The 21,285-nt window shown below is 45.3% G+C and overlaps 2 protein-coding genes across 3 annotated transcripts; one reads left to right on the forward strand and one right to left on the reverse strand.

Annotated features, from left to right (window-relative positions):
- Positions 1 to 1,373: 1,373 nt before the first annotated feature.
- On the reverse strand, positions 1,374 to 4,462 carry TLNRD1 (talin rod domain containing 1). Its single transcript, XM_065641633.1, has one exon. The coding sequence runs from the start codon at positions 3,212 to 3,214 to the stop codon at positions 2,147 to 2,149; it is 1,068 nt and encodes a 355-aa protein (XP_065497705.1). The 5' UTR covers positions 3,215 to 4,462; the 3' UTR covers positions 1,374 to 2,146.
- Positions 4,463 to 4,803: 341 nt separating this feature from the next.
- MESD (mesoderm development LRP chaperone) lies at positions 4,804 to 20,353 on the forward strand. 2 transcript variants are annotated; one of them, XM_065642116.1, is made up of 4 exons: positions 4,804 to 4,989; positions 6,780 to 6,960; positions 19,034 to 19,266; positions 19,997 to 20,353. In XM_065642116.1, the coding sequence occupies exons 2-4, from the start codon at positions 6,835 to 6,837 to the stop codon at positions 20,259 to 20,261; spliced, it is 624 nt and encodes a 207-aa protein (XP_065498188.1). In that variant the 5' UTR covers positions 4,804 to 4,989; positions 6,780 to 6,834; the 3' UTR covers positions 20,262 to 20,353. The 2 variants fall into 2 exon arrangements, with proteins under 2 accessions (XP_065498188.1, XP_065498187.1); XM_065642115.1 differs by lacking the exons at positions 4,804 to 4,989; positions 6,780 to 6,960 and adding an exon at positions 14,548 to 14,749.
- The last annotated feature ends 932 nt before the right edge of the window (positions 20,354 to 21,285 follow it).

The raw sequence follows: 21,285 nt of genomic DNA on the forward strand, positions 1-21,285 counted from the left end.
ATGCAGACATACATGCTTCTATGGCATATACAGCTACGGTTATATTGCATCGAGATAACATAGTGAGAAAATCATACCCCAGAGGAATGTAGCTTGAACTGATTTTTCACAAAGAAAAGTCCTAATCATAGAATTCCCGAAGTCAGAAAAGTTTAATTTAAAAATAAATGCAACTTAATACTGGGGTTCACTGTACTTAAGTCAAGGAATTATTTTTTTCTAACCCCAAAGATACGGCTATACTAGCTTAGCTTGTATCTCCTTTGACAGGATGTATTTGTCTACTACTCATTAATGTTTTACTCATGTTTGAAATTAAGTAAAAGCATCTCATGCAAGAGAAACAATAATGCTATAAAAGGAAGACCTTTCACTACTCCAGGACTGTTCCGTATCCAAACCCAAACTGTTTACTTCTTCAAAGGGATAAATAGGACAGTACTCATGCAGTAAAGGCTTAAACCATGGTAACCACAGTTTTAAGGTACATTCTCCAGTAGCTTTCAACATTGTTCAACTTGCAGACCTATAAAAAAAAATTAAAAATCCACTTATGCAATGGAGCCCGGCAGACAAAGAAAGCCTCCTTGCCAGAAGACCTGCTCTTCTATTAACCTTTCATGGAATACATAGAAGGCAACAGACCCCACAGGTCCACAAAGACCAAGCTGGAAAAAAAAAAAAAAAAAGCATCATTGCAATTACGGGATCTACCACAGTATTCCCTAAAGTCCACTCATAATTCCCAAGGAATTCAACTGGAGGTGGACTGGGCCTCAAGTTAGCTAACTTTTCCCGTTATCTGCAAACTACAACTACTTTGACAGAAATCTGTACTGAGAAGCTTCAACACAAACCGCTGAGGAATCAAAGGGCCCAGTCCAGCAAACCTTTGCGCTAAGCCAACACATGGAACAAGCAGGGCTATCCAGCAAGGTAATGTTTGTCAAGAAATCCTTCATAAATTAATATGGAAACTCACGTATTTAACACAGATGGCCTACATCTGCAAGAATTAAATTGCACAAACATCTCAAAGAGAACATGGAACGCTGATAAAGATGGACCAAGCCAGCCTGTGCCCCTCGCGGCGCCTGCCAGCGCTTGCAGAGCAATCGTCCCAACGCCACAGCACTGTCCAGCTTCCCACAGCCACAACCACCAGCAGCTGTCACAGGCGTCCCGAGGAGGAGGGCTAGCAATTGTGGGAGGGACAGTATTTAGCAAAATAAAAGAAATAATTTGCAGCCTGTATGCTGCTGTCTAGAACTGCAGATACATTTGTACCACCCATTCCCTGGGGAAAATGACATACAATGCAAACAGGCCTAGTTGTTCAATTATTCAAGTATTAAGAGATTCACGGAAAGACATCTGAGAAACATAACATTTTAATAGATGAAATAAATACTCCAGTACATGCAAGATAAAAACTGACATTGGAAAAAATTAAAAATCACTTTTGTTATAGTGTAATTTGTTTGTTTGTTTAAACACTCACAGTAGCTTTTCCCCCAGTTTGGAAATTGACATATGGAAAACATAATCACAACCTCCAGTCCTTCCACTCCTACACACCAAATGCACTTCTAACCTAACACTTGATGCAAAATAAAAAAAAAAAGTCATACAAAACAAAAACAAACAAAATAGTAGCTACATCCATCATCTACTTGTTGTTGGGTTTTTTCATTTTTTTAAATGAGTGAGAACTGAGGTAACCTTTTTCCTGCACAACCGAACAGTAAAATTTAGAAGGGAAATTTCGGAAGACAAGACAAACTTTAAAAACCGCACCCAGCGCGATTAAAGCTTTTTTTAAAACTTTTTTTTTTTAAGATACCCCCACCTCCCCAAATATAAAAAAACTTTTAAACAGTTGTTATTACCATTTGTGTGAAGACCTTGCCGAATAAAGGAAAATTTATCTGCAGATACTTGCTTGACTTTAAAGTAAAATAATAAGAAGCCAAAACTGGCTACCTTTATTAGTACATATAGTTTGAATACGTTCTGCTTCTTCACCACATGAAATCAAAGGATTGGGCTCATCCAAGCAAATTCTTTGGTATACAAAAAAGGGGCGAGGAGGTGGGATATTATTTTCCTTTAGCAATGACAAGGATCTAAACAGAAGATGTGGGGGTTAATTCACAGAATTGGAGTTCACTGGCGGTAAAGTCCTGGGTGAAGATCTTTCTCTTAGTGCCTGAGATAACAGGTTGCAACCATCTGAGACAGCGCAAGCTGAGTTCCTCAACCTTTCCCTGTAATCGCTCATTTTGGTGCTACTTTCGGGGTGTTGGGCTATATCCCTGAGGCATTGGGTCAGGAGCACACAAGCAGATACCACACTCATGGCTCCTCCGAGGATGGCAGTTTGCACAGCTTTGCCCTCTGGATTAATGGTGGCAGCTTTACCCAAAAACTGGGGCTCAGTGGCAAAGCCCACCAGGGCATAGACAGACTGCACCAAAGGTCCGCTGAACAAGATGCATCGGTTCCTGGTCAGCTCGCTGGGTGAAGTCTTGACCTCCTTGACACACGCCAAGAGGGCAGTGGCGCTGGTGCTCATACATTTGACACTGAGTTTGAACTGCTCCTTAGCAAATTTATCCTTGGATTTCTCACTGGCCAGCACACAGGCATCTGTCAGGAATTTCAAGTTCTTGGACATGTTCTGAGAAACCTCTAGCAGGAGCTGAGGGCTCATATCTGCCAAAGGGGTGGTCTTTAAGACCCCACAGCCGTGCTCCACCTCATGCCTACATCGGGTCACCTTGTAGCGATCCACCAAGCCAGGCATAGCAGGCTGGGCCCCCGGAGTCTCCACTGCAGCCAGGTAGGCAGCGTGGGCAGAGCATTCGGTCAGGGAGACCACCAGCTCCCCCATCTCCATCAGGCTTTCACCCACCTCCCCGAAGCGTCCCATATTGAGCTGGCTCTGGACGTCATGGGTCAAGATGGAGAGTCCTTTGGTCCTGGCAATGATCGTGTCCCTGCACTTCTCGAAGGACTCACCGAAGACAGACAGGCTCTCAGTGTTCACTGGCCTGGTCTCGCTCGACAGCAGAAGCAGATCAGCCACCAGTTGCATCTTGATCTTGCAGTGGTCGCAGATAGAGATGAGCTTCTTCCTTTGCAGGGAGCTGCTGCTGGGGATGCTGCCGCCAGACACCTCGCTGCTGGACTTGCCAGAGCCGCCGCTAGCCATAGCGCCGGGGGGGCACTCGCATGCCGCTCGCTACCCCGCTGCCACCGCCTCCGCCACCGCCGCCCGCGCAGTCCCGACTGAGCCCGGCAGGATCGCTCTGCCTTTTCCGCAACATCATTCCATTAATCGCCGGGAGGCAAGAAAGGGCTCTGGGCGCCGGGGCTGCCGCTGCTGCGGGGAGCGAGCTCCGCCGGGGCGCCCGCCCCGCTCCGGCGCCAGCCTTCGCTCCTACGGCGTTCCCGCGGCGGGCCGGCGCTCGCCGGGAGCCGCCGGGCCCCGTTCCGGCATCTCTTAACTAAAAATATATATTTTTTTTTTCCCTTTTCGCAGGTTGGCTCCCCTCCCTTCCACCACCTCTTCCAGCTGTGGGATCCTGCGCAAAGTTCCCTTTACGAGACGGAATACCTCAGGGACGCCCAGCAGTCGCACGGAGTTGGGGCATGGGCGCAGCCCTCCAAGTTGCTACCGCGTCCCCGGCTCCTCCGGTCGGTGAGCGCCAGCCGGGCGCTGCTCGCAAGGGCCGGAGGGGCGGCGGCTGCGCACCATGTGCCGCCCCCGGCGCGCCCGCCGCGGCCCCGCGCCGCCGGCTCGCAGGAAGCGCCGCGGAGGGTGTGGCCCGCCCGCCGCCCCAGAGCCGCCGCGCACCCCGCCGCCGGGCCGGGGGAAAGGGGCACCGCGGGGAACCGGGCCGGGGGGCACCGCGGGAGGGAAGGAAAAAAAAGAAAAAAGAGAAAGAGGGTGGGAGGGGGGGGGAAAAAATCCACCGGATCCGGGTGCTGGGGGCGGGCGGGATCCGTTCCCCTTCCTTCTGCCGCTGCCTCACTCCTTCCTGCCTCGATCATTCACGCGGCCGCTGCGAGCTCGCTCCCCGCCGCCGCGGTCCATGCCCCTTCGCCCAGGGCCCCGCAGACTCGGCGCCGCCGGCCCCTCCTCGCTCGGCTCCCGCTGTGGCCGCCGCGGCACCAACTTAGGCTCTTCCCGCAAACAAGGGTGGTGGCTCCGGGCTGCAGCCGCGGATGCTGCGACCCGCCTGGCCTTGCGCTCCTCCTGCCATGTTTTCTGGCTGAGTCGCCAACTCCCAGGGAAAGAAGAAAAAGAAAAAAAAAAAAAAAAAAAAGGAAATCTTCTTTTAAATTCCCTTTCTCAGGCTTTCAGACAAACTATTGGGAAGAGGCGGCTGCGGCGGATCTACCAGCCAGACGCTGCATGGCTCTGAGGGAGGCTCCCCCCTCCCCGTTGCCTTTGCTGTAACCTCACTTAAGCCTATCGAAATCTTTTGTGCGGTGTCACCGCCCTTCGTTTAAATCCTGCCCTCCCCCGCCGGCCCGCTCCACGCCCGCCGCCTCTCGCTCCTCCCAGGCGGAGGGGGCAGCAGCGCCGTGCCGCGGCCGGCACCGCCCGCCCGGCGCCCGCGGGCCCTCAGCGCCCGACGCCACCCGCGGCCGCCGCTGCCCCTGCCGGGCGCGCTGCCGGGCCGGCGTGAGGCGAACCCCGTCCCTACGGGCGGGGGATTAAAGCGGGTTGAATGAATAAATAAATGACGGTGTGGGGGTGAGCGCGCGGCGGGGGGGAAGAGGCCGGTGGGAGGAAAGGGGCAGCCGGATGAGCTCAGCCCGGCGGGGCTGCGCGGCCGCCCATTGGGTGGGAGCGCGTCGCGCAGTCGGATATCGGAGACGGAGGAGATGCCGAAGGGGGAATGGAGAAGCCGCCCTCCGCCCCGGGCGGCGCGGGGCACAGGCTGCCCGCCAGGCTCGCGGCCCCGGGCAGCCCGCCAGGTAAGTGCGACGTTGCGGTCGAAGCTCCCGTCGCTGTCACCGCCCGGCGGGGCTCGGTGAGGACACGCAGGGCAGCGCCGGGGCCGCCGCACGGAGCGGCCCTTGCGGACTGTCCGGCTTCAGTTAGAAGAATCCGTTCCCTGTTTGAGCCAGTGATGGCTCAAAGACAGTTTAACAGTGTTAAAGGCAGCGGCCTTCCCTACAATAGCGGGGCTCTGGCTGGCTTTGCTGTGATGTAGTGAAAAAGCCCAAACCTCTTGCTAGCCATAATTAGTGCTGTAAATATGGTATGGGATCTTACTACATCTTTATTTACATAGATATATTTCCCTCAGCGCTGGTCTTGACCCATTTTTTAAACCAATGAAAATTAATTTGGTATGTTTTGCTCATGTTTCTGCCATTGCTTTTGAAGGCTGATTACCATTTGTTAGAATTTAGCAAGGCAAATGTAAACCTACTGACACTAACTTTGTGTACAGAGAGCAGTAAAAAAGGAAGGAAGACTTTGTTCTGTTTCCATTCTGCAGCACACCAAGAACTTCATTAGATGATTCTTGCTAAAAGCGAGATGTTACGCTCGCTAAATCCCAGGCATTCAAGTAAATGCCATTAAACAATAATAAAATTAAAAATACTAATTGGGCTGGAACAAGTTATAAGAAGATGGATTTAATGCTGCCTGGGATGCTTCCAAAGGGTATATATAGTTTTGTAAATGATGGTGATGAGAATATTTACATCCCACACATCAGATTCTCTGTTGTTATGCATTATCTCCATCAACATAGTCCTGAATAATCAGAGTCCATGTGGAAACCATATCTTAAAATTGTTACATATTTTGCTGCAGCTTATGCTACAGCTAAATAATAACATTTGTTTGCTCCTTTCAAGCAGACTTTATTTTTTAAGTTAGACTCTTAATTCTAGGCATTTACAATGCATTTAGCAAGCTACAGAAATCCAGAAGTACATTTGTCCCACTTCACAGTTACCTTAATGTCCTGCTACGTTCATACTACTGCAGAGGTATAAGTGACCTTGAAATAAATGAAAATTGGACCAGACTTCTCACTTGCAGGCCAGATCCACCAATGTTCTGGCACAAACAGAGCCCACCTAATGGATTGCATACATTTAAAGAGCTTCAGACACATTTATTTGTACATATTCTCACCCATTAGGTAGAGGAACTCTTGACCTTCTCTACAGACTTGTAAGGAAGGATGTGAGCAGCATGAATATAGATCTGAAAGTGGAGGGTTAACAGGACGAACACTCTCGAAGGGGAGGGGGAAAGCCTTGCTGTAGAGCCAGGCTGGAGGAAAGGGGCAGATTCTGGTCTTTGGGTGTGTTGAAAATATGGCAGTTCTCCACCCATCCCTCCTCACAGAAACAGTGTGAGGGAAATTCTGTGTACTTGAGTCAGATTATAGCAGTTTAAAGGAAGGTCATGATTTGGACCTAAACAATTTTGGCTTACTGCCAGCAACTCGCTTGCAAAACTATAAATAGGAATGAGTTCAGAATACTCTGAAAAATAAAAATCAATGGGCAGCAGAAGCCAGCTGAACTCTATTTCAAAATATTTCCAGATATGTCCTTAAATGAGGCAGTGAGATATTATGTAGCATGAGGAATGCCTCTCATAAATATTAATCTAGTTTATTTTTAATGAGGATTGACTAGATTTAATTAGGGTTTCAAAGATTTCATTTTAGAAAACGTAGGCCTCACCTCTGGCTGGGAAAGGTGTTAAATGACCTAATAATCTTTTCCATGTTTAGATACCGGCTCCTGCCATGATGCTCCCTGTGATTCGTGCCATTCCCCAAGGACAAAATGGAGAGATCCTTGGTTTGGACAGTTCTGCTGTGGCTCCTTCATCGGCCTTCCTCCCAGCTGCTCGGGCCAGAAACAAAGCCAGGTTGTAACCCATGGCAGCTGACAGGGCCACCAAAGCTCTTCGTAAGTGCTATAGTCTAAGGCAAATATTCTCTGAGCTCCTTCAATTTGTCCACAAGATTGATCCAGTGCTTATCAGCCTCAGTATCAGCAAGGGGCAAAACCGGTCATTATTATCATGCAGTAGGTGTTGCTTGTGGACAGTCTCTCTCTGAGGCAGTCTTGACAAATGTAATTTTCCTCCAGTAGCAGCCCTGGGTGTTCAGCTCTTCTACATATGAAATGTATTGCTGTTTGGGGAAAAAAAAAAAGTAGAAAATACCATCTTAATTGGTCATTTTTACTGTGAAAGAGGCATTTCTTGGAGCAGCAGCCTGTTAAATCCTTCCTACAGACTGCATTTAATGAAATATAACAAGAGAAAGTGTAGAGTCTTACATCTGGGCAGGAACAACCCCAGGTTCCAGTATAGGTTGGGGAATGACCTATTAGAGAGCAGTGTAGGGGTAAGGGACCTGGGGGTCCTGGTGGACAGCAGGATGACCATGAGCCAGCACTGTGCCCTTGCGGCCAAGAAGGCCAATGGCATCCTGGGGTGTGTTAGAAGGGGGGTGGTTAGTAGGTCCAGAGGGGTTCTCCTTCCCCTCTACTCTGCCCCGGTGAGACCACATCTGGAATATTGTGTCCAGTTCTGGGCCCCTCAGTTCCAGAAGGACAGAGAACTACTGGAGAGAGTCCAGCACAGGGCAACGAAGATGATTAAGGGAGTGGAGCATCTCCCTTATGAGGAAAGGCTGAGGGAGCTGGGGCTCTTTAGCTTGGAGGAGACTGAGGAGTGACCTCATTAATGTTTATAAATATATAAAGGGTGAGTGTCACGAGGATGGAGCCAGGCTCTTCTCGGTGACAGCCAACAGTAAGACAAGGGGTAATGGGTTCAAGCTGGAACACAAGAGGTTCCACTTAAATTTGAGAAGAAACTTCTTCTCAGTGAGGGTGACAGAGCCTGGAACAGGCTGCCCAGGGAGGTTGTGGAGTCTCCTTCTCTGGAAACATTCAAAACCCGCCTGGACGCCTTCCTGTGTAACCTCATCTGGGTGTTCCTGCTCCGGCGGGGGGATTGGACTAGATGATCTTTTGAGGTCCCTTCCAATCCCTAATATTCTGTGATTCTGTGATAAGTACTTCTGGCCCGGCTGGGTCCAAGATCACTCATGGTCTGGTTTTACCCTGGTTATGATTTGACCATCAACACATAGTCTTACTGCAAAAATGAGCCTTGAAGACAGATTCTCTTGGGTCCAGTCATTTGAGCAGAACTGAGGATCAGCTTGTTACGTGCTTTAAAGGTCCAATAGATTTATCTGTGTGGTTTGGGAGGAAACTTTTGCTCTGATGTTTGGGTGGGTATTTCCTTCATAAGTGTTTTGCACATCTCTTTCAAGGGGAATATGTGCAGACCCATTCATGTCATGGCTGCTGAGTCCAAAGGTGACCCATGGGATTTGGGCAGCTCTGTGAATTGGTTGTACAGACTTGTAAGACCTGAAAATGAAGTGGCCGTGCTTGGCTTTTAAAAAGCTTTGACTGACAAGAGTCTGAATGAAATAACTCGCTGGGGCTCAAAACAGCAGGCATTGTCAGATACAAGGGATTAAAAGGCTTTTTAATGTGGCTTAGTAGTGTACAGAAGATTGGCTTACTTGTATGAGTTCTTCTTTTGTCACATTGATCTTTATTTTGCATTGTGCTTAGTACAACAGAAACTGGAAGCTGAAGTCTTCTTTCCCCAATCATTTGACAGGACTTGGCCCTTTTATTGCTTAGTAAAATCTCTTTTTTTTGGAGGAGGAGGAGGAATTGATTTTTGCAAGCGTAGCCAGTGTTGAGTAATAGCTGAAGAATACCAAATTGTAATAATTTTACGAACACTGTAAGTGGCCAGGTTGGTGAGAGGAAGTACTGTACAATGGGTTATACTACTTTATATTACTTTCCTGTATAGATGTATCAATCTAACTTCATAGGGAGCTAACTGATGAAGGAATAAAAGGCAATTCAGTGGCTCCCATGTGTCAGCTATTTGTGACTAAACCCACGAGGTGGTAATTACAAGATGATAGCTCCAATTCTGAGGGATGCAGCTGGTTTGTCAGGCTGAGGACTAAAAATCAGAGAAGAATTAAGTTGGCAGAGACTGACAGAAGAAATAATTTAACACAGAGGCAGATTTTGCAGAAGAGGCTGGAAGAACCTGGGCCTTCCTCTCCATGGCAATGGACTGGTAAGTCATACAGAAGGAAATGCAAGTGTGTTGACTGGTTTATTGTTCTTAAGATCTATTTTGCCTTAAATGTTTTGGTGCTAAGTAAGTGTTTTGTGGTTAGTACTTACAGTCATTACTTCAGGAGAGACTAAAACTGTGAGATCTGGGTCTGTCTCAGGTCTGCAGACGTAATCGTGGTTGATACACTGGGAATGCAACCTGAGAACTGGTCTGTGTGTAGCAAAAAAAGAGAGCTAGAGGTCTGGAGGAACAGTTAACTGGTCACTTGCAACAGCAAAACGCAAACACAGTCACAAGTTTTGTTTTTTTTCTTTGAAAATGATTTCATGTAAAAATAAGTAGCTCCACTGAATCATAATACAGCAAAAGTGTTTTGTATTTTGTTGTCCTTTTATTCACCATTTATTGTACTGTTGTTTTCACCCTTTACCATATACAATCGATTGGTTGTCTCCTGCTGTTACCATGGATATTTAATACATAGACATGGAAAAGAGACATTTCCTTTTATGAAAAGGAAAATGCAGCTACAAAACTCCTCTTGCATGGAATAGAAGGCTGCGCCGGATTTTATGTTGATACAGCCAATAATGGCTTTCTGCTTCATGTTCTTATCTACCATGTACGCACGTGGCTCTCCATCCTACACCTCGTGTTTTGGGAGGCTGGTGCCCAGGAGGGAGGGAGATGCAACACGGCTCCTTGTGTCCATCGCCCCTCCCTGGGACAGGCAAGGAAGGCCAGGGCTGTAGGTCAGTTGGCCTGAAACTCAGAAGCGCTTCATGGAAGAGTGGTAAATGCTATTGATAAGAATGGTCCAGCATAAACAGGAATCCAAGACCCTCCCTTCAGACTCTCAGGTCTGGGGTTTGTTTGAGATCAAAGGACAACTCAGTATTTTGAACAAAATGTGCAAGGGCCCACCCTTCCTGAACGGCACTTCTGGTTGTATGTTCTGTCCTGCAGCTGTGATACTCTACAGAAGAGTTTGGGGTTTCCCCCCTCCCCTCCTTTTTAAAAATATATATCACAAGAGAAATTGGACAGGTGTTTTCATAGGAGTCTCTGATCCTACACTTTTCTCATTATGCCTGTGTGTTCTATGAGGAGAGCTGTTGATCATTACTGGTTTAAGACTAGCATCTTTAATTCGTCAGACGTGCATGTAATATATTACTTACATTAGATGCAGGTGCCAAAACTGACCTGTAAACCTAAAATTAAATTGGGACTACAAAATTAATTTCACTTAAATTGTGGAAATTAGACTATAAATGGAATTCCTATGGGAACTGTGTAAACCTTCTTTGACATTGATTTAATGTAATTCTTTTCTTAATAGGGTAACTTGAAATTGTGTAACCAGTACATAGTTTTTAACCAGCACAGATTTGTAGCAAATATTGCAGTAAGATGAGTAGTAACGGGAACATTCTGTGGTGTTTCTGAATTTAAGGATTACAGTGTATAGCTTTATTGCAGCTGACTAGACAGTCTGGGGTCATACCCTCTCCCAAACCCGATCAGGTAGGTAACAATACAAAGCTGATGTTTCATTTGTCAAATACCTCCACTCAGGCAATAAGTTTTAATTTCTAAAATGCACATGGACAGGATAACATAAATTTGGGGTAAAGATTTATTTTGTGGTCAAAACTGAATTCAGAATCTGAATGTCAAGGTTAGTACCTGAATCAAGATTTCACATCCTAATCACAACAATTAATCCCTAGTTTGGGATAATTTTGAATTAAAAACTTAATTTTTCGAATTGGACACAGGAATTCAAGGTCTGACTAGCTCTGGAACAAAAATCTGCATTCTCTTAATAGATGGCAAGTGAGTGCGCTCATTTTATGTATGAAATTAATTTAAGGACCGAAATTATTTGAATCATTCAAATGTTTATGCTCTAGATGACAGCATATTTTGCTTGCTGCGCTTCTAGTAACAGCATTAAAAAGCATATTTTATTTTGATTTTAAAATGTTGTTTTTAAAGATAACATGTTCAGGTCTGATTATAAGAGGTTTTCTCTGAATGTCATGGTATTCAGAGGTCTGAATTAACACATGTACTGTCTGTGTATGAGAGCTCATGCATTAGATTGTCTCTGCAGGGGAACATTTAAGGTACTTGAGATAATTTGACCTATGAAAACATGAATTTTGAAAGTTTTACTGAAAGTAACTCAAAATATCCTGACATTCTGTAAAATGTATGACAATGCTTTTAAACAGGGTAAGAATATTCTGAATGCTGGGTCAGCCCAAAACTTGCTTCAAATTTTCTGGGATCTGTTACTCAGCAAGTCTTCTGCATTAACAGGATATTGTCCCGGTCCTTTACTAAACCAGTAGGTGCAAAAGCAGGTCTGATGCCTGTTAGGCTGTATAAAGAGCACAGCTATACACCAGACCTCGCTCATTTTAGTTATTAAAAGTAATCACTGAAAGGCTGCCTTTTGCAACACTTCATTCATCTGAGCCAGTACTAAGCATCCTTTTGTATTAGTAGAGTTCTTAAAATTAATTAATTCTTCCAGACACGGCATGTGTTGGTAGCAGGTAGCCCTTGCATGTTCATTCTCCCTTCTGCATGCTTAGGGCTGATCAGGTCCTGTTAGTTTAATCTCTTAATTGTCTATATGTCCTTCCAAGAAGGCGCTGCCCTTTCCGTGATGAAGTCCACTGTTCTTTCCAAGGTTTCATTCCAAGGAATGTCAAGGGACAAGCTCAAGATCCTACTGTACTGCATTTGCAAAGAAAAGTAGAATGTGACAAATGAATAGAAAACTGCACACAAAAAACTACCACTAGCAAAGACCAAAGACAGCTTTTGGCAGCTAAAAATACGTGCACATTGTTCTTCTAACTCATAAGAAATAATGGTATGAGAAATATATTTGCATAAATATGGTTCCAAAAAAGCAGGTTATATCTGAAAGGAAAAAAAAAAAAAATCTCAAATTTCATTAACAGAAATGTAGAACATCCTGAATCCTCTCGTATTACAGCTTGACCCAACCCTGCTCAATAATGAAAGCAGTTTACATCAACAGGGGGGAAGGTAGATTTGCCTTTCTGATAAGGCATAACTTTGTAATTGAAAGTACTACTAATAAAATTCACATGTTGCAGAAGTAAAAATTACAGACAGAGCTTGAGATGTTCCCTGGCATGACTAGAGGGGACTTTAAGCTACAAGACTAAAGCCTTAAACACCTTACTTTTGAAATCAATAACGAAAGTAGCCATCTATTATTGGATATGTTCTGCATTGTAATCATAATAGATTTAGCTGTTAGGACTATAAAAACTTTTAAGGAATGTGAAAATCCTTAAACTATAAAAAACCATAATTGTATGATTCTATAGATAATCTGAACAAAACACAGTGTGCTTCGATAAAAAGGAAATGCCATTTAATGCACCCTGTTAGTGGTACATGTTTCTAGCTGCATTGCTTTTGTTTCTTGCATGGGAAAGAAGAGCAGAGTAAAGACAGAGGCTGAATTTGTTCTGCAGCCGACGTCACTTTGAACAAGTTCTTCCAGGACACAGAATTCTGCCTGAACAGAGATAGTTGCAAGGTCAGAGCCAAGCATGAAAAATATCTTCCTTTCCAGTGAAAACTTTTATATGCATGACAAGGAAATGCACAGTGTTGTTTGGTGCAGTTTGGATATACTGAACGACTTGTTCACTTACCAAAGGGAATTGCATTGCTTTTGAGATCCACATCTGAATGTAGCACCAGATATTAAAGAAAGTCAAAGTTGGGTCGGTTTGTTCTAATACGAGAACACAGAATTGAAGAAAGTATTTCCTAGTAGAAATTCAGTGAAACTATTTTATGCTCTAGGTCCAGCATTCCAAAATTGAATCTTTAGTCTTTTTTTCCAGTGAATGTATGCATGATCCAGTAATAACAAAAGTTACCAAAAACGTACTTTAGTAAAACCTCATTAATCATGGCAATCTGAAATGGTATACCTGATGTTCATTATATTTAATGAGAAATCACTGAGCAAACGTGCTCATTAGTGACTTATTGGACAGCTTTGTGAAAGGTACTTGACTAAAACCTTGTTTCATTACTGTACATTTAACAAGCTCCATGAATAGCTCTGGTCTAACTGCTTCCTGTTCCTCAGGCGCACTGGCAGTCCGGCTGAAATGGTATAAAACGATAACCCTCCGTATGGAGGTTCCAGACCAGGCCGGCTGTTTATCAGAGTGCTGAAATCTTGGATCCCGCATCCTCCTCTGCTGTTTCTCATGCTGTGCGTGCACTTGGCAAGCTGCTGCTACTGCTTCACGGGGCACGTCTCCCTGCTGTTCACAGGCTACACATCCCTTCGGTGTCTGACCGTTTCTAGAGTTAGTCCTGGATGCAGAAATCCCCCAAGCCCGCCGCCCTGCCGCCTGACTGCTTTTGTATTTGCACACTGTGCCTGTGAGGGCAGGGGGCTCCTGGGTCATTATAGGACTATATACAATAAGAGAATTGAGGTGTTCACTCTGTGGAATTCGTCCCTCTGCTCTGAACCTGCTCTGCCGTCAGTGCTGCCGCTGGAATGGGAAAGCACCCAGTTCACCCATCCGCCTGGCCGTGGCGGGTATCTACCGCTGGCAGCTGCTGTGATGCTTCCTTGAAGTTCCAGGTTTAAACCTCTTGAAGCCCAAGTCTAAAAGGCAAAAGACCCTGCTATTTATAATTAAAATGGCTTCCATGAGGAAAAAATGAAGACTGAAATAAGGCTATGCAGGCATCAATCTGTATAATTTGGTTTGTTCTGGGTAATGGAAAAGTGGCCTGTTCAAAGAACAAAACTTCTCTCTTAACTTTTTGTGCTGTTCAGATGTTCTGGAGCTGTACTTTAGTAACTTAATGGTTTTAGTTAATATTGCCAGGATACTAGGTAAAATCAGAAGACTCAGTGCAGTGAGCCCAGTTCCCATCACAAAGATTAGTGAATGCAGCTGCTTGTCATCCCGCTTTAAAGGCGACCAAGAAAAAAATCGCGAAGCGGTATTCCCGGAGCGGGTCCATCAGACGTTTGAAAAACAGCCCAACACAATGTCCACCTTTCATTCAAGAGTCGGGGCCGAGATCTGCAGGGACTACACCCGAGCGGCGCCTCCTCAAGCGGCTCATTGTGTGGGGAGCGCGCGTCACACGCCGGGGCGCGACATCGCGGAGGAGGACGAGGAGCAGCAGGAGGCTGCCCGCCCCCCAGCCCCGCCGCTGCTCGGGCACGCGTTTCGCAAGCGGCACAACCGCCCGGAGCAGCCGCACACGGGCCCGGGAGGCGGTTGTTGCCGCCTCCCCATCCGCTCGGCGCCGCCCCGCCCCTTAAAGCCGCCGGGGCCGCCTCGCCGCCGTGGCGCGGTCCGGGGGAAGATGGCGGCGGCCGCCGGCTGGGTGGCGCTGGGCCTGGCGCTGTGGCTGTGCGTGGCAGCCGGCGAGCCGGAGGGGAAGCGGCGGGCGGGGCCGGCCAAGAAGAAGGATATTCGAGACTACAACGATGCGGACATGGCTCGGCTGCTGGAGCAGTGGGAGGTGCGGGGAGGTGTCGCGGCGGGGCTGCGCTTCGCGGAGCCCGCAGAGGGAATCCCGCTGCGGGTGCGGGGAGAGGAGGAGCCGCGCTCCCGGCTTGGGGCAGCCCGGGCGGCTGCTCTGCCCGGCCCCGCGGCGCCTCCGCCGGGGGAATGTGGGGGGCTCGGCCCCCGCGGCCCCGCCGTCCTGCCCCGGGCCTGGCGCGGCGGGCGGGAGCGATCGCCGAGGCCTGGCGGCGCCGGGCCGGCTGGCGCGGGGTTCCTTCCGCTGGGGCTCCGCGTTCGTGTGGGCTGAGGCTGCAAAATCGGGGCGAGCGGGCACAGAAGGGGCGCCCGGGAGAGTTGCCCTGTGCCCCCAGGCTCCCTGCTGCCCCCTTCCCTCGCCTGAGCCCCAAACCCGCTGCCGGTGCACACCAGTGGCCCGGTTTGACTCGAATGTCTGCTGGTTTGGGGCGTTGAGGGATATATGTTTTGCGACTGAAGGATGGATTGCAGGAGAAATACCCATTTCACGTTTACAGAGTGGATATGTAGTTTTTTGTGTTTGTGGTTTTTTGTTTGGTTGGGTTTTTTTTCCTTTCCACTGCTCATTGTAAAAACTTTTAATTCTAGTTCTCTCTTGTCCCCCTTCATTCCCCTCAGTCCGCTGCCATGACTTTCTCAGACAGTTCCCTGTTGCTGTTTTCTCCATGTGGTTGTCATGCCACCGTTGGGTTCTTTTTGCTATTTTTATCTTCCATCATCTTCTGATAAATGCCAGAGCACTCATCAGTGTCTTTTTGTTCTTTCCCATGAGGCTGTTCCCCAGAATGTTATGCACAAAACCTGCAAGAAATAATAGAGTGAAAACTTTTGTGTCCTGTAACACCATTTACAGCTGTGAATCAAGGTGGAGAAAGAGGTTTTGTACATGCAGAATAGATAAAGTTACTTCTTTGAGAAGTAAGGATGTCTGCCTTGGACCTGGTTGGCAGGTTATGGACTCATTCAGCCCGTGGACTATTACTGTGTCTATCCCTTTAGGAAGGGAGATTCTTAGAACATTGAGTTAACATTTTAAGTAGAATTAGATTAAAAGGTCAAAGTTCACCTTTCTGTTCGAGGTATCAGCCAAGGACCAGGTAGTCCTAGTTGCTGAAATATCAAGGCTTATATGGTAATATTGTCCAGCTTCAACTAAATTTGGCATTGTAGGGAAAAGTTGATGTGCATCTCTGAGTTTGTGAATTAGATGCCTGGATGACTCAGGTTACCACTGTTGCGAGTCTCTGACTACGTGTTCTGTTCCAGCCATGTGGCAGGCAGGGTCAGGATGTTGTTTAGGGTTTTTCCTCTCTAGCTGGGGCAGGTCTCTGATCCACTTCACCACGTGTTGCACAAATGCTCGTAGCCATGTTGCGCGCAGATGTGGCCGAGCAGCTGGAGAGTTGGCTGCTGAGGTTGGCATTGCCACTGAGGAATGCGCATAGAAGGAAAAAGTCACTGAAGCAGGGGCTCAACAATTAACAGTTGTTTGGTCTTCGGGATAGTCGGCCGGATGGCATTTTGCCTGGTGGTAGTTAGAACACATAAAAGTGACATGGAAGACATGAGGGCATGGTGGCTGGAGAAAGGGCACGAGTGCCCTTGATGGGGTAGGGTGAGAAACAAAGGGGCCGTTATGAGTTTGGATAAAAGCAGGAATTATGCTTGGGAGTGAGGGACACAGATCTGTACAGAATCAAGTGCCATTGTAACACTTTAACTGAGTGAGATGACTCTTAATATTTTTTAATTTCCATGACAATTAGTCTAAAGCACTGGAGCATGGTGGTTATAACATCCGTGGGGTCAGACACAAGCCTGGCAAGGCTGGGGCTGTGGCTCCAGCTGCCTTCCCAGAATGAGCAGCCGCCTCTTTGTTCGGGCTCTTGTGCTGCCCCTTGCACCGTGCTGGTGCAACCACGTGCACGACTGCCTGGTGAACTGGGAGAGCAATCTAGTGGAAAATGAGCATGGGGAACGGGCAAAAGAAATGGATGCTGCTTCAGCAGCTCAGTGATTCAACTGGAGCTTGAAGGAAGCCACCCAGGGATTTCCGTCATGGAAAGGGACTCTCCAGCAGCCTTGAGTCCAGAGGAGCTGGAAACAGAACTGAGAATCTGGTCCGGAGGTTCTTCTGTTACTGAAATGTCATATTCTTTAAACCGGTTCATTGTTGCTATAAGCTCAGGGTTTCTCAGGCTTGACTGTGAGCTAAGATTATTGAATAGGCCAAGGAATTAGGTTATGTATGTTGCTAATATTTTAAAAAACGAAAATCCAGGGCATTGATGAGAAATGCGGGAGAACAGGAGCTGAGGGGAAGAGAAAGAAAAGGAATATATGGTTCTTACTGTGTCTATGTAATGCTTTCCCTCTGAAGCCTCATGTTACTGTTTAAATTAATGAATCTGCCAGACATTCAAAGCAAAAGCTTGCACTTTTTGTCCAGTCTTTTACTTTGTAGATAGCTTTATAAATACAAACCTGCATGATGATTTGTACAGGATCAAGAAAAGAAGTGTCATGTAGGGGAGCTTTTGACCGCTTTTTATAATATTCTATTGAAACAATAACAATACAGCTTTATGAGCATTTAGTTGAATGGTTAAGGGAGAAATAGGTAATAAGTGTTAGTAGGTTATGTTGTCGCTAAACCCAAAGTCAATTTCTGCATTGCATAAGGTGTATTTGGAAACATTTGTTTCTGCCTTTCCCTTTCAAAACTGTGAAGGAAACTGGTTGTGCACTAGTGGTCTAAAATTAGGATGGATTTGCTTTTACTTCTGAAGAACGTTTTTCATTCAATCATGTAAGACTTTGTATTTTTACTGTACTTTACCAATATGAGCGTTTTCCAGCTTCCTCTAAGATAAGCGTTGTTCCCACTTAGTGCGGGCAGAGGGACTTTCCTGGGGCTCTCCTTTGCTCCCAGTTCACTTAATGTGGAATTTTCAAAGGCATGCGGACTACATGAAAGCATGCTTCACACTTGCAAAATTGAAATAGATATATACTAGTAAGGAAAGAAAGGATCCAATCGAAGGCTTCTACAACTGTTGTCCTGTAGTAACTAAATTTTAAACTCTCTTGTCAGAGAGGCAGCAAACTCAGTGTAATTGAGAGGAGGAGAATAATACAGGTCACTTGTATCAAACCGTAACCTTTAAAGGATATGGGACGCTCCTTGTAGTGGGATGTTGTAAGAGGATGGTGTTGAGTTTGTATATCTGTATGTGCAGAGATGAGGCCGTAATTAAAGTCAAGCTCAGCTCCTGACCTTTGAGGCTTCTGAAGGGAGTTTCTTTACACGCTGCTCCAGTTCATGTTCTGAATGGAGTGATGCATAATTTCACTAAACACTTGAAGTCAAAACAACACCTAAAATGTCTGCCTTTTTTTGTTGGTTTTTTTGTTTGTTTGGTTTGGTTTTTAGTTTTTAATTCTGTGATACAAATACTGTTTAAGCAATCAAGTTCTGATTCGATAAGTTGTCGCTATGTTCGCTCCTCTCTATTGCAAGCTGTTTCAAGGGGCAGCAGTTTGAATTCTGCTTTTCCAAATATTTAAATACCTGTCAACCTAAGCAGAGACATCAAGAGGTTTTTTTCATTTTTTTTCGAAGAGTGATTTACTCTTGGTGATTATGTTGTCAGATGGTGAGCTGCATCTGTGCATTAGGAAAGTCATGGAACCTTTTATTGAAGTTTTCCTGTGGCATGAACATAGAAATTGTGAATTCTTGTGGTTTTATCTGTTTAAAGACATAAAGAAAATTACATTCTCAAGTGATCCCATGATTCCCAGAAGTGAGTTTTGACCTCTGAAAACAATATGCAGATGAAGGCTTTTTTATTTATGTGTTTATGAGGTGTTTTAGTGCAGCTTTCTCAGTTCATCTTGTATGCTTAAAAAATTTATGTGCAAGTGAGAAGAAAAAAAGTGTTATTTTATGAAGTTCCTAAGTGGGATTGTATTGAATTAGCCTTGAGGCCGAAATATTTGTCAGTACGTTATAAAATGAGATTCTACCTGTCAGTATGAAAATGTGCATCATTTTGAGTCGAGGGTTATAAATGGGAAGAGCACTCCTGGTGAAGTATCCTGAAACAAACCTAACTGTTTCTTTTGGTTTGAGAATCTCCATCATTAAACTAAAAAATACTTCTATCAAAGCAGATTTATTCTCTTAATATTGGGAAATTTCCAAAAAGAACTACTTTGTGGAACAGTTGAGTTTAAAGCCTCCTTTTCCTTTTCAAAACAGAAAGATGATGACATTGAAGAGGGGGATCTTCCTGAACACAAAAGGCCTCCAGCACCAATAGATTTCTCAAAAATTGATCCAGGCAAGCCTGAAAGTATCCTGAAGCTGACGAAAAAGGGGAAGACTTTGATGATGTTTGTCACTGTGTCGGGAAATCCCACAGAAAAGGAGACAGAAGAAATTACGAGCTTGTGGCAGGGCAGTCTCTTCAATGCAAACTATGATGTGCAAAGGTAAGCTGTTGTACACGTGGATAAAGTTCTCACTTTTACAAAACCATTGTTTCTTTCTTCCTGAGAATATTTTCAACTGTGTGTCCTGTGCCCTTCTCTACCTTCATTGTCTGTCACTATTTCTTTGTTTCTGTATCAGTTTATATGCCAGTTTGTTTGAAGTCACACTACAAAAATTCTGGTGTGGTGTACAAATCTCTTTAACACGCATGACGTATATATAGCCTAGTTTCTTTTTATCTCATTATGTCTTGGCTATTTATCAGTTCTAGCTGCAGTAGTTTGCTTTTATGTGCTTTATGGAAGACATCACACTTGGAAGACTTGTCACCACAAAAAGCTCTTTGTTTCCCTGGCTAAGAGTGCAAGTTTTTTCTCAGAGAGGGGGGATCCTTTTGAAACAGAGGAGTGTTGCACTCTTGAATTGGGGCTGGGAAGGTTTGCAGTAATTTTATGCAAAATTTAGTGCACGTTACATAGTGCCAAATTAGTTCATAAGGGGTTTTTTTTGTATTCTTACTCCTCCTTGGTTATTTGTAAACTTAATGTGTTTTATTCTTATGTGTGCTATAACATTGTTCTCTTGTCGCTATTCCCAGGCAACAACAACAAAACCAACTTCTCGCTCTTAAATATGTGCCTCAGTTGTGGAGGTGCTCTGAATTAAGCAAAGTGTTGTAGTGCTTGAAAGGTGTGGAGCTAACTGAAAAGATATATATCTTTCCTCTAGGTTTATTGTTGGCTCGAATCGCGCCATCTTCATGCTACGTGATGGTGGTTACGCCTGGGAGATCAAAGACTTTCTGATAAGTCAAGAAAGGTGCGCGGATGTTACTCTGGAAGGTCAGGTTTATCCTGGCAAAGGAGCAGAAGAAAGTGAGAAAGTGAAAAACAAAACAAAACCTGAAAAAGCAAAGAAGAAAAAAGACACAGACAAGAAATCTGATAGCATCAAAGAGGACAACCGAGCAACCAAACAGAGAGAGGATCTATGACGGACACATTAACCAGACTGAACACTGCTCTCCTGTTTCTTGAAGGGAGACTCATTTTCCATACAATTCCTGGCTTTACTTGGCGGGGGGCGGGAAGCAAAGAAGCAGAGAATACTGAGGTTAAAAGACTTTTATGTTGAAACACACCAGTTTACTTATTAATGTTGGCATTTGTTTAGTTACAGGAAAGGTAATGTTTAATACCAGCAATTGACTACTTTGGTTTGTCATTTTTTCTGCTTTTGTTTTTGTTTGAAGTTAACATACAAAGGTATGCGTCTAACATCATGAATTTAAATTAAAGTGGAAAAGAAGAAATACAATCTCAGAATACAACGATGTTCATCTGTAGTAACCACGTCCATCTTGGGTATGTAAGTTGGTCATAGATTCAGAGCTGCTGTCAGGTAGCAGAGTACAGTACTAAAAGATTCTCTTGTACGCCAGTTTGCTAGACTCAGTTTGCAAAACAGCCAAAACTTGCAAATAATAGTGTTACAATGGCCAAAGATGCCTGAAATGTAGGGCATGTCTAGTTAGACAGCCTGTTTCTTTACAGTAAAACCCGTTCTGTGTGTCCCCACAAATCCACGGAAGCGCGTAGAAGCTAAGGCAGATATGTGGCTAATGCACTCCAAATGGGTGCAGAAAGGAGATTCTGTACCCACCAGAAGTGATGCTGGGATGTTACTGGAATTGCAGTTCCCACATGAGCAGTGTCAGGGAGAAAAAGAACAGTCAAATTCATGTCATTCGGGTTGCTATTGCTGCCAAAGAACTGAGCCTGCGGAAACAAGTGTTAAGTATTCCCCATTATCTAGCCAGTGAGCTAGAAGAAATCGCTTTAACTCTGAAATTAATTTGTTTTATTGGTTTAAGGGTTTGCTTAGGTCTTTGAAAAAGCACTCGTTACAGCATAGCGTTAAACTTTGAGTTAGACATATCAGTTACTGATGTTTAATGACCAGGTATATTTTTTTGGGTACAGATTCCTGGATTGACATGGTTGATTATAAATGAACAT

This window comes from Caloenas nicobarica, chromosome 10 (assembly GCF_036013445.1).
Source record: "Caloenas nicobarica isolate bCalNic1 chromosome 10, bCalNic1.hap1, whole genome shotgun sequence".
NCBI classification, from domain to species: Eukaryota; Metazoa; Chordata; class Aves; order Columbiformes; family Columbidae; genus Caloenas; species Caloenas nicobarica.